General features: G+C 38.3%; 1 protein-coding gene across 26 annotated transcripts in view; it reads left to right on the top strand.

The window, feature by feature from the left end:
* Positions 1–12610, top strand: part of DST (dystonin) — a 489979-nt gene that overhangs the window by 274526 nt on the left and 202843 nt on the right. For all 26 annotated transcript variants that reach the window (XM_060235329.1, XM_060235262.1, XM_060235226.1 and 23 more), the window contains 13 exons: positions 5–133; positions 357–434; positions 538–699; positions 794–898; positions 3573–3668; positions 4365–4490; positions 5424–5576; positions 5825–5979; positions 6171–6297; positions 7003–7186; positions 9429–9586; positions 10870–11048; positions 11275–11413. In XM_060235329.1, coding sequence (XP_060091312.1) covers positions 5–133; positions 357–434; positions 538–699; positions 794–898; positions 3573–3668; positions 4365–4490; positions 5424–5576; positions 5825–5979; positions 6171–6297; positions 7003–7186; positions 9429–9586; positions 10870–11048; positions 11275–11413 — 1791 coding nt within the window. The remainder of the gene's footprint in view (positions 1–4; positions 134–356; positions 435–537; positions 700–793; positions 899–3572; positions 3669–4364; positions 4491–5423; positions 5577–5824; positions 5980–6170; positions 6298–7002; positions 7187–9428; positions 9587–10869; positions 11049–11274; positions 11414–12610) is intronic.

Genomic DNA, 12610 nt, shown 5'->3' with positions numbered 1-12610 from the left:
TAAGGTGCAACTGGATCGGGCTGAATGGGGTTCAGATTTGCCAAGTGTGGAAAGCCATGTAGAAAATCAAAAGAATGTCCATAAAGCTATTGAAGAATTTGAGTCAAGCCTTAAAGAAGCAAAAGTCAGTGAGGTACAGCATAAACAAAAAAAGATGCCTTCTGGCTGTGAATACATGTATGCCTTTTAAAACTGAACTATGTCTAAACTAATTGCAGGTTTCATAACTGCATTTGGATTGCACAACTATGCTTCAACGTTATATCATACAAATAATATAATATGTCATCTTTGTCTTAATTGCCAAATGTTGCCTAATTATTTTCTCCTTTGACCCTCCCATTTGTTTTTCACAGATCCAAATGACTGCTCCCCTTAAACTTAGCTATGCAGAAAAATTGCACAAACTGGAGAACCAATATGCAAAACTCTTGGTAAGATCACTGCTTGCAAGTACAGCTTTTAAAGGAATCTTGCTTTGATAACAGAGGTTTGAAGGGGGGAAAAACTTTTTTTTTTGCTCTGTCACTTTTCAAGAATACATCAAGAAATCAGGAAAGACTTCTTGACACCCTTCACAACTTTGTATCTCGTGCTACCAGAGAACTCATATGGTTGAATGAAAAAGAGGAAGAGGAGGTTGCGTATGACTGGAGTGAAAGAAACACAAATATATCAAGGAAGAAAGAGTACCACGCTGTAAGTATCTTTGATGTAATTCAAAACCAAGTACTGAGTGCAACCTTTCTTATTTCCTTCTGGTTTCTAAAGCTAATTGTTTTTAAATTTGAAGGAACTGATGAGAGAACTTGATCAGAAAGAAGAAGTAATTAAGTCGGTTCAGGAAATAGCAGAACAATTGCTCCTAGAAAACCACCCTGCAAGATTAACTATTGAGGTAGGTTAAGTATGGAATAGGAGCAGGAACACATGGATTTAACAGTCTTTCAAGATTTATTTATGGGGTATTGAGACGTAAGAACATAAGAGGAGCCTTGATAGATCAGACCAGTGGTCCATCTAATCCAGCATCCTATCTCACGCAATGGCCAGCCAGTTCCTTTGGACAGCCAGCAACTGGGCATCGAGGCTGAGGCCTTCTCTGATGTTGCCTCCTGGCTCTGGGATTCAGAGGACTAGTGCTTTTGAATGTGGAGGTTCCCCTCAGTCACCATAGCTAGTAGCCATTGATAGACTTATCCTCCATTAATCAATCTAATTCCCTTTTAAAGCTGTTTATTCCTGTGGCCATCACTTATATCCTCTGGCAATAAATTTCACTTTTTAATCATCCTCCTGAGTGTGCTGTTTCATTGGATGCCCCCGAGTTCTAGTATTTTGAGAGATGGAGAAAATTTCTCTTTGTAATTTTATAAAACTCTGTCATGTCCACCCTGCCTTAAGTCACCTCTATTCTAAACTGAAAAGTCTCAAACTCTTCAGCCTTTCCTCATAGGGAAGGTGCTCCAACCCCCTAATCATCTTGGTTACACTCTTCTGTAGTCTCTTCTACTTATTTGCTGGGTGCCTTTACATTAGTGTTCCAGTTTCAGAAAATGTTTAACATTTGATATTTTTTTTATACGTTTGCAGACTCTGCATAGTCACAAGAAGCACCTAATATTACCTGTGCATATTGTGACCATTTGTTAGAAAACCTTTTCTCTTTACCCATGAGCATATATACCTTACAGCTGAAGATCTCGTTTCATGCATCTGATGAAATGGGATCTGGTCCTCAAAAATTCATATTGCAACAATGCGTTAACGTTTAATGTGCCACCAAACACTTTGCTGTTCATAGGATAGGATATTTGCTACAATAAAATAGCTTCTTTGAGGATATGCGAAGTGCAGGGGTACATCTCTCTCTTTCTTGAAGGCTGCAGCATACTTACATGGTTTTTAGACTGTGGAAGTTACAACAATAAAAAGAAGAGATTTTGATTCTTCAGTACAGCAGCAATAGCTAGCAATAAAGTGTGACTGAAGTTTGTTCCCCGTGATTGAGCCTGTGGTTTTCTTATGTCAAATTAAAAGGGGCTTTCCAGTGTACTTCCATATATCAAGGTTTCATCACATTACCTCCTTTTAAGGTGTGAAGTTCAGGCACACACACTTACTCATAAATTTGAGATATTGTTTGGACATTACATTTATTTTGGACTGGAATCAAGTTTTTTAATGTGGGTAATCTGTTTTTCATTAGAATGTGTGTTAGCTCCTGTAAGTGCCTAACAGGGCATCCTTTAAAGTCCATTGAAGTCAGTAAGCTTAGAAAGTCATTACTCTGCTGAGGATTGCGCTTTTGTAGACTTCCAAATTTCTTGTTTCATAATTGCGTGACACAGCAGGATAGCTGTGCAGGGTTAAAGAGCAAGCACTGTTGCAGCTACTGTATGTGTGATGCTGCCTCCTTTTGATTAAGCAGAAACGATATATCAATAGTGATATCACTTGTGAAGTAGGTATACATGGACTGTCACTTTTTCTTCAAGTAATCCATGGTTAATTGAAATTTGTCTCCCAATAGAGGTCAGGGCACCCACTAACTCGTTACATGTCTTGGACTCTAAAAGGGAGAGTTCTCAGTTTAAAGTATTTAGAGCAGCCTCTGCTGGCCATTAATAATGTTATGATAGAACAGCAGAAATACAGAAGACAGTACTGGAGAAGTTCAGGCCGTGTCCAAGTAGGATGTTAACTAATCTAATAAGAAACTTAATTTTATAAAAAGGAATCTTTTGGCACCATAAAGACCAAAAAAGTTTTAATAATAGCATTATTCTTTTTCTGAGCTAGAGCCCGCATCATTAAAATAAAAGTTTTTATTTTGAGAGAGCCCAGTAATTAGAGTGTCAGATTGGGAGATCCCAGCTTTGAATCCCCACTCTGCCATGGAAGCTTGCTCGGGGACCTTGGACCACTCACACACCCTTAGTCTAGCCTTAATGGTAAAATGGAGGAGAGGAAAACAATGTAAGCTGCTTTAGATTTCCACTATGGTGAGAAGTAGAGTATAAATGAAGTGAAAAATGAATAAAGCATAAAACTGAATAAAACTTATTAATCTTTAAGTTGGCATTGTGGTATTTTTGCTGCAACAGACTGCCCTCAAAAATGTTACAAAGTTTAGTGAGTGTCATTAATTTTTGCAAAAGTACAGCAAACCGGTATAGTTTTCTGGCTAGAAGAGCTATAAAGTGCTCTGAATTTTGTATCTGCCATGGACTCTCTAGGTGGTTATAGGTGAGCCACTCTCTTTTTGTCTATGTACTAATCTGCAGTTGGGGAATAATAATGCTGACCTACTGCAAAGGTTTTTGTAAGCATTACAAGGTAATATTTATGAAATACTTTGAGCAACTGAAAGCACTACATAGATAATAAAAATAATCCTGCTTACATTGTTGGAGGCAGCTACACACAGTGACCATTTCTGCTGTAAAGTAAAACCAAGTGGTTAAGTTATCAACTGTTTTTGTGGCTTAAAGCCTACAATTCTCTTTTATGTGACATGCTGCTGTTGCATAACCACTCATTACTTTTTTCCTCTTCCCTTTGCCTTTAAGGCATACAGAGCTGCAATGCAAACACAATGGAGCTGGATTTTACAACTTTGCCAGTGTGTTGAACAGCATTTAAGAGAAAATACTACATATTTTGAGGTATGTTAAGTACATAAATATAAGCATGGCAAATCAACAAATGTCTTAAAAATAGCAGGGGGCAAATTGGGGGTCTGCTGTGCAGTGGGAGGAGAGGATAGGTACTAAATGCTGCCTCGTCTTCCAAAGATGGAAGTGTCTTTAAGTCTTTGGACCTGCATGGTTGGATAAAACCCACTGATTATATATTAAATAATTCAAAATCTGAGTTTGCAAATTTTGAGAGCCTTCCTTATTATACAGATGCAAATGTCTAGCTCCCCTCCCCAGAGAGAGAGAAAGAGAGAGAGAGAATGTTACTATCAAGTATTCTGGTATGGTTAAAATAGCCCAGGACACTACATGTTCCTTTGCATGCACTGAATTTTTGAGAAAAGCATCAATGACATCAGTCTTCTATTTTGTTGTTATTGTTGGAGGTTTTTTTTTTGGGGGGGGGGATTGCTTAAAGATCAATGCCACCATTCGTTTGATCTCTTATGTGCCATAGTAAGAGAGACAGCCAAGTTGTCCTTTTTCATTCCTACTCCTTTTTGACTTAAACTCATGGAAGTCCCCTCAACTGTCTGTCTATTTCAGATCACTAGCAGAAATGTAGGATAGTGTAGTATTATTAATCTGAATTCCAGTCACTGACCAACGACCTCAGTGGTTGCCATGTTATAGTTAAGCCTAAATATGTGTTTTTCCCCCTAGTTTTTCAATGATGCCAAAGAGGCCATGGATTACTTGAAGAGTTTAAGAGATGCCATACAACGGAAGTACAGCTGTGATAGATGCAGTAGCATTCACAAACTGGAAGATCTAATCCAGGAATCCATGGTAGGAATGCATATGCTTTAGCATATATTATCTCTTATAGAAACTCCAACGAAATGATTGCATCATTTGCAACTGGAGTTTAAGAGATAAAAGATAACACAAAAATTAATGATGGGCTTGTAAACTGCAAAGGGAACTAACCTTACAATTATCTTCAGCTTTCTAGCCACAAATTATACTGAACAAGCCAGTTTGTGATGCTTTTAAACCAAAAGTGGTGAGGGATATAGATAAAATGTTCTGGAGCTCTGGAATCTGTTGCTGAAACACTTTCAGCAAAAAAAAAAAGATAATTCCTGTTGATAGTCTGTTGTCCTTCATTTCTGCTCCCTTCTACACCTGAGCCGAATGAAAGAAAAGCAGTTATTTGGGCCCTCATGTGTAATGAGTTTTTGAGCAGCTGATAGGTTGATTTATTATCAGCAGCAGCTGTGCACAGCCACTGTTCACTGATCAGAGGGTCTGAGTGTACACATGAGTTTCTGCCCAGAGGCATTCTGTCCTTTTCCACGAGCCAGGAAACAGGCAAAATGGGGTTGCAAAGTGTTTCGTTTCACAGAAGGAAAAGCATCCCACTTGGACCATCACCGTTTGGTAACATGGGCATTCATTTGTTTCATCTATGCAGCCAAATAGAATTTCTAAGTTGTATTCAGGCATCAGGTTTTGTTCCCTTAACTACTGAAAACCCCCTCCCCAATATTGTATACTGGATTACTTTAAAGTATGCCTTATTCAGTGTTGGCATCTCTACAAGATAATACTTAACCATGATTATCTAAACTCAGAACTAGTTCATCTAAATAAAGTTGTAGAAGTTATAAAGCACCGTGGACATCAGAAGAAAAGATTTTAAACCTTCAAATAAAAACACATTGAATTTGTAGCTACTCCCTAATGTTTGTTTCTTTTTTTAAAAAAAATGGTATTTAGGAAGAAAAAGAACAGCTTCTACAATACAAGAGCACCGTGGCAGGCCTTGTGGGGAGATCCAAGAGTATAGTTCAGCTGAAGCCAAGGAATCCAGATAATCTACACAAAACATCCATCCCAATTAAAGCCATCTGTGATTATAGGCAAATAGAGGTTGGAATTTTGAATTTTTTCCAGTCAATTACGGGTGTGAGAAGACAGCTGACAGTTAATGACAGTTCCATCTGGAAGTTTCCATCTTAGTAAACACAGAAAGTCTTTGTGTTCCTGGTTGGGTGGTTTTCTGTTTTGTTTTCCTGTCACTTTTTCAGTGTCACTTTTTCAGTGACAGGTTTTTGTGGGAATAGGATGAGAATGTTATCAGCTCATCATTTTTTTTCTGTTCTTCTGTTGAAAACTAGATAACCATTTACAAAGATGATGAATGTGTTCTAGGAAGCAATTCACACCGGGCAAAGTGGAAAGTGATTAGTCCAAGTGGTAACGAAGCTATGGTTCCTTCTGTATGTTTTACAGTTCCTCCACCAAATAAAGAAGCAATAGACACTGTAAACAGGTATGAGTGAGCATAGTACATACACAAAATACTGAAGACCTTTTGCATAGGGTTTTGTTGTTGTTGTTATTGGCTTTTCAGGATCACTCCGTGGAAGAGTATTGATATCAAAATGAATAACTTATGTTCTATTTTCACACTTTCTTGTCTTAATTAAGAGTGTCGTCTTACCTTTCTTTTGTGCATTTCAGAATTGAACAGCAATATCAGACCGTCTTAACCCTTTGGCATGAATCACATATAAACATGAAGAGTGTGGTCTCCTGGCATTACTTGACACATGAAATTGAAACTGTTCGAGCTGGTAATGTTGCTTCGGTAGGTTACGTGCCTTTCCTACATTAAGCTTCAGAAGTGGAGTATCCATGCTGATTAGGGATAGGTATGAACTGGGAACATGGAGGTTCATTGGAGGTTTGGGGTTCGGGGTTTTCACGAACCACAAACCTCCAACAAACTCCTCCATTGGATAAACCAGTTCATGGTCCATCCTATCCCCAGTGAGTTCCGAAGGCATTTATGCCTTCAGAGCTCAGTTTACATCGGGCATAGTCAGTTTTAGTGGACTGAAACTGACTACCTCTCTCTTCCCTTCCTTTCCTCAGCTGGCCTGCTGTGGAAGGCCAGCTGGGGAAGCAAAGGGGAGGCATCTTAAAAGCCTCCCCAATCTGTCATCACTTCCCCTGCCGGCCTGCCATGGCTGGACGGCTGGGGAAGCGAAGGGGAGGGGGAACAGGTCAGTTTCACTTCTTTGCACTTGGAAACTGAAAGGAGTGAAACTGACCCACTCTACCTCCCATTGCCTTCCACAGTGGGCTGCATAGATAGTTTGACCTTTTTGTAAGATAATAGCAAATACTAAGAGCAGCCTGATGCCTTAGCTGGTAGCTGTGTGACAACATGAGTGCTTCAGTACATTATTATGGAACTGATGTAACAGTGACATAGTCCTCATGTTCTGTTGTTAAATGGTCCCCATTGATGGAAAGACACTGACTTCTTCCCCTTCATAAACTCTCCTAGATAAAGACACTCCTGCCAGGTGAACACCAGCAGGTTTTAAGCAACTTGCAGTCCCGTTTTGATGACTTTCTGGAAGACAGCCAGGAATCTAAAGTCTTCTCTGTCGCTGACATTGCACAGTTGGAAAGGGAGGTGAATGTCTGCAAGGAATACTACCAAGAGCTCCTTAAGTCTGCTGAGAGAGGTATCATAATAAATTTTAAAACTAACAGTTTCCCTTAAAGATGCCATGTGATATCTGCTGCATCTTAAGCTTTTATTCATTTGAACTGTGTAATTATGGCTGTTTTACAGTGGTATTCATTTTAGACTTCAAAGTGTATTGGGAGGGGGTGTTATGGCAGATATATGAGAGTAAGGCTGGATCCTAAGTGCCTACCATAGTAAGAACTAATATTAAACTGAAAAGGGAAAAAACTGTGCCTTTAAGAGTCAAATTCTATGAATTTTTTTGATTTAAGAACTATAACAGCAGCAAGATGAACAAATAGGCACATTTTGGGATTTGTACTTTTGGCATGCATACATAGTTGTTTGTAGAAGTGGACTCTTGGGCCTATTTGTTGTGGTATTACAGCTACTAAGCTGTGGGTGATGTGACTTAGATGCTCCTGAAGAAATCATCTGTGATATGAAGCACAGAAAGCAGGCAGGAAGAAGAACTAATCCCCAGCATTCCCTGTATGGCAGCTCTTCTGTTTTATCACTAACATCACTCAAGACCTATTCAGGTTCATGTGCACTGTAAATGCAAAAATAATTAGTGTCTTTGTTTTTTGTCTGAAAATGTATCATCATGTTTGACTGATAATCTCAGAATCAGCCTAAAATCAGCTTTGGAGCACACTGATTTTACTGCTGGCAAAGATTTGTGTGTTTGATTAAATGGAACTATCATTCTGGCAGGTTGAAAAATAGGTGAAGAATGCATTGTTATTTCTCATAAATGTTCAAAAACATACCTTACAAGGAATATTGTATGCTTCTATTTGTGTTTGTTTTGTTTTGTCTTGTTTTTATTTATTTAAGGTTATTGCAGACAAATTGGGAAAGACAATGATAACATCGCTAAAGACAGATGTCTTCAAAGTTTATTCTTATTGTAATATTCTGTCTCCCTTTTGAAAACATATAATATTCCTAAGCTCCAAATACATAAATGAGTCTTTTTATTAAAGCTGGATAAATGCCTGAGTTTTTACAAACTGAACAGATGTATCATGTTATGCAGTCAACCTGATATTGATAGTGGAGGACATATCAGTTTAAAGCTGATTACAGTATTCCTGTGCCACTGGATGAAGCAGAGCTATAATTACAATCTTGAATAAATGATAAGAAACTTTTATGGATTTAATTCCATTTTACTATGGAATCATTTCAACACTAACAGTCATGGACAATTCACTTAATCAGCATCCATGCACAAAGGGAATTATGATGCTAGTGACTAAAATGATAAGCACACATTATGAATGTGTATTTTTGGAGGAGGGGGGGGGTGTACGTAGATTCTTCCCTAAAATATGAAAGTATTTGAGAAAAACTTCAAGATATGATGATGGTGTTGATCATACATAGGAAGAAGGGAGCATAAATGTTTCCACATGTTTCTGTCATACTGAAATCGAATGTTTACCTCTCTTTACTTGGAGAGATGAAGAGGCTTACATGACTTCCCTTTTCTCGGAGATGCATAATCCATATTTCTTTTTTTTAAATAATTTTTTATTGATTTTAACTATAAAAAGGAAAAGCATAAGGATAGATACAGAAGCATTAAAGAGGGGGAGGGGTGGATACAGAGTGGGAGACCAGAAACAAAGAAAAATGCAAATATATCAGTTACATTTCTACATCCAAATGAAATACCTAATTCTTTCTACCTGCAAGTATTAAATTTTCCCCTTATATTTTACCATCTTTATCTTTTATTATACACTTTTTACTAAACTATTACTTAAAATACAAGTCTAAATTAGTCTTCTTCAGCACATATAAGTATAAAAAAGTCAGAGAAGTCTCAACACAGAACTAACTGGCTAAGCTTAACCATATTAAAAATACAGACTAACATTATTTTAACAAACTCGTCATTAAAATGAGCATAAGAAACAAATTTCTTTATCCTTCTAACTTATTTCAAATGGAAAGAAAAAGAAATCAGATTTAAAATATAAAACATTTCATATGACATGGAGATATTTGGAAAAAGAAATTGCAAGACACTTGTGATTTTTGCTTCTTTCCCCTCAACATCCAGCATTGCTCCTGATGGCTTTCTGTTAATATTAATCATGTGTTCCCTGAACTATTTCTTTCTAAAAGAAAAGGAAGACACTGTGACACCAGAATATTTGTTGTGTTATGCCAGAAAGATATTTGAAATACTTGGCTGTTTTTATACACATTATTTTTTCTAACAGAGGAGCATGAGGAATCCATTTACAACCTCTACATCTCAGAAGTACGAAACATCCGACTTCGTTTGGAGAATTGTGAAGACCGTTTGATTAGGCAGATTCGAACCCCACTGGAGAGAGATGACCTACATGAAAGTGTGTTTCGGATTTCTGAGCAAGAAGTGAGTTTTCTGAGAACATACCTATGAAGTCTCCTCCTTCAAAACACTATAGTCAGTACTATATCTTCAGAGTAATTATGAGTGCATAAAGGGTTCATTCAGAAGGAACTATAACCTTGTAATTACATTCATGGTTGCAGCTACAAATCATAATGAGTGAACTACAGCTGTTAAACAAATATCTTAACAGAAGAAAAAGTATTAATTTGGGCCATTCAGCTAATTATAGGTTTGTTTGTCGTCTGATTCTCTCCCTCTGGAACATCCTGTCTAAGGAAGCTGGTTTTTCAGTGAACTTCCCGAATACTGTTTGCACACGGTCTCATTGGAGAAGGCATTTGGTTCAGGAATTGCAGTTGTTGTGGTTTGGGACTGCTTTAACTGTGCTGAGGTGGTTTTTCTTTTGATCTTGTATTGTAGTTTATGATATTTCTAATGCGAGAGTATATTTTGGGGGATATAGAGTGAAAAATTAAATAGTAAGACCAAATTCTTGGCTTGAAAGAAACTGACTTGGCTTGTTTAATCTTTGTCCTATGTGTTTGACTCAGAGCAAATGTCCTCATATTGTGTAAACAGACTTCTAAAGTTGAGATCCAGGATTTTAATCACCTTTTTACAAGTGAAGAAATCATATTAGCATATCTACATCGTAGTGTTACATGGCGATCCAGTGTTCATATTAGTTTTCCAGAGTTGCATCCATGAGAGGACTAAACAAAATTCTCAGGATTCCCTTCCCCCCCCCCCCCACATTGCTTCATTGTTGAAATGACAGGGTTCCAACAAAGTGTTTCATTTGGAGGTGCTCATATGATTTCCATAAAATGTCTCTCCATGGGCAAAGAGCATTAAATCATAAGCAGTTCTCTATTCAAATGTTACATGCAAACTGGAGTTTGTTCTTAATGATCACAAGCTTGATTTATTACCAGATTTGCATGCTCTCTGAACCCTCTCTCCGAGTATGTGAAGCTGTGCTTGAAGACATCCTTGTTTAAGAAGTCTTAAATCTCTCTCCAGTTTGTTATGTCATCTGAAAGTGGGCACTTCAGCAAATTGGAGTTTCTTGCTCAGTAACAGAGTTCTAAATTATGTTCTCAACCTTTTACTGGAGATTATATTGAACCATGGGTCTGTTGAGTACATCTTCTGTCAATGAGCTATAACGTCTCTTAATTTCTTGTGAAATATTTTTTTTAAAAAAAAATTAGGAAGGCCTATTGGGAGAAAATTGGAAACCCCAAGGGAAAATAATACTTTCTTTGCCTTCTGTTTTGTAGAAACTGAAGAAGGAGTTGAATCGGCTTAAAGAAGACTTGGAAACAGTCACAGATAAATGTGATGAGTTTTTCAGTCAAGCTGCTGGTTCACCCTCAGTCCCTACTTTGCGGTCAGAGCTTAATCTTGTAATTCAGAATATGAATCAGATTTACTCAATGTCTTCCATTTATATTGAAAAGTAAGTAAGTCATCTTGTCCCTCACATTTTATTTCACCTTCTGTTTCATTCTTTTAAAAAAATGGAGGCAAAAGCAGGGCATGAATATTTTAATAAGAAAAATGCACTTTGCTAGATTGAATCATAGGTACAGAGCTTCATATAGTGATTATACAGTAATACACTAAAGCTCATTTGGTAAAACTTAAACTTGTCTGTATTATTACAAAATGGTTCTTTGTTTCAGGTTAAAAACTGTAAATTTGGTGCTCAAGAACACACAGGGAGCTGAGTCATTAGTAAAACTGTATGAGACTAAGCTATGTGAGGAGGAACCATTGACTGCTGACAGGAGTAATATTGCGAACTTGATGAGTACATTGAAGGTATGGGTATGATGCTGAATATAATATGGATTTGAAATTGCCATGTATTTTTAGCTATATAGATACTAGCCCAATCTTATCAGATCTAGGAAGCTAAATAGGGTTGGCTCTGGTTAGTATTTGGATGGGAGACCACCAAGGAAGTCCAAGATGGGAGACCACCAAGGAAGTCCAGCAGAGGCAGGAAATGGCAAACCACCTCTGAACATCTCTTGCCTTAAAAACCCTATGGCAGGGGTGTCAAACATGTGGTCCAGGGGCCGAATCAGGCCCTCCAAGGGTTCCTATCAGGCCCCCAAGCAACTGGCTGTCATCTGCTTCCTTCTCCCTGTATCTTGCTTCCTTCTGCATAACAGTTTGCTTTGCAAGGATTGCTCAATTGCACTGGAGCTACAGAGCAAAACCTCTATTTTCTCCATTGACTGAGGCTCCTCCCTTGGGGAGGAAGGGGGGGGGGGAGGCACAGCTTGTTTTTCCAGACTCTCTCAAGCACACAGCAGAGCTACTGAGCCAAATGTCTCTTCCTTCTGTTGGTTGAGGCTCCTTCCCCCCTCCCATTCCCTGGGGAAGGAAGAAAAGAGCCACAGCTTCCCTTGCCCAGTTTCCTAGATCCCGTGGGAGAATTACAAAGAAAGCACCTTTAAAGACCAGTGAGTGCTAACATTTTAAGTATGTTTGAATTGTGTTCGTCTTTCTATATCTTAGCTACCTAATCTTAAATTGGTACATACATGGCCTGGCCTGACATGGCCTGGCCCAACAAAGTCTTATTTATGTCAGATCCGGCCCTCATAACAAATGAGTTTGACACCCGTGCCCTCTGGGATCACCATAAGCCAGCTGTGATTTGACAGCACTTACTACCACCATGAACAATGGCATAATGGAGTGTTTGTAGAACAAGAGTAGTATGCATGCTTCACCAAGTTCTTGTTGCCATTGATTTTGAGGGGAGACCAATAGACAGGGCATTATAATAGTTTAGTCTTGATGGTACTGTGGTGTGGATCTAGGTGGCCAGATCAGCCATATCAAGGTAAGTGGCTATTGTACAGGCTAGGCTGAGTTCGTAGAGAGTGTTTTTTGCAGCTGTATTAACTTGCTTCTCCAATAATAATGTTGGAACTAGTAAAATCCTCAGGCTTCTGACCTGACCTGAGTCAGGAAGGCTCAGCTGAATTCCATCAAAAAGTAAAT

Source organism: Heteronotia binoei, chromosome 1 (genome assembly GCF_032191835.1).
Source record: "Heteronotia binoei isolate CCM8104 ecotype False Entrance Well chromosome 1, APGP_CSIRO_Hbin_v1, whole genome shotgun sequence".
NCBI lineage: Eukaryota > Metazoa > Chordata > Lepidosauria > Squamata > Gekkonidae > Heteronotia > Heteronotia binoei.
The sequence above is the reverse complement of the archived record's forward strand: the minus strand, read 5'-3'. Positions and strand labels throughout refer to the sequence as shown.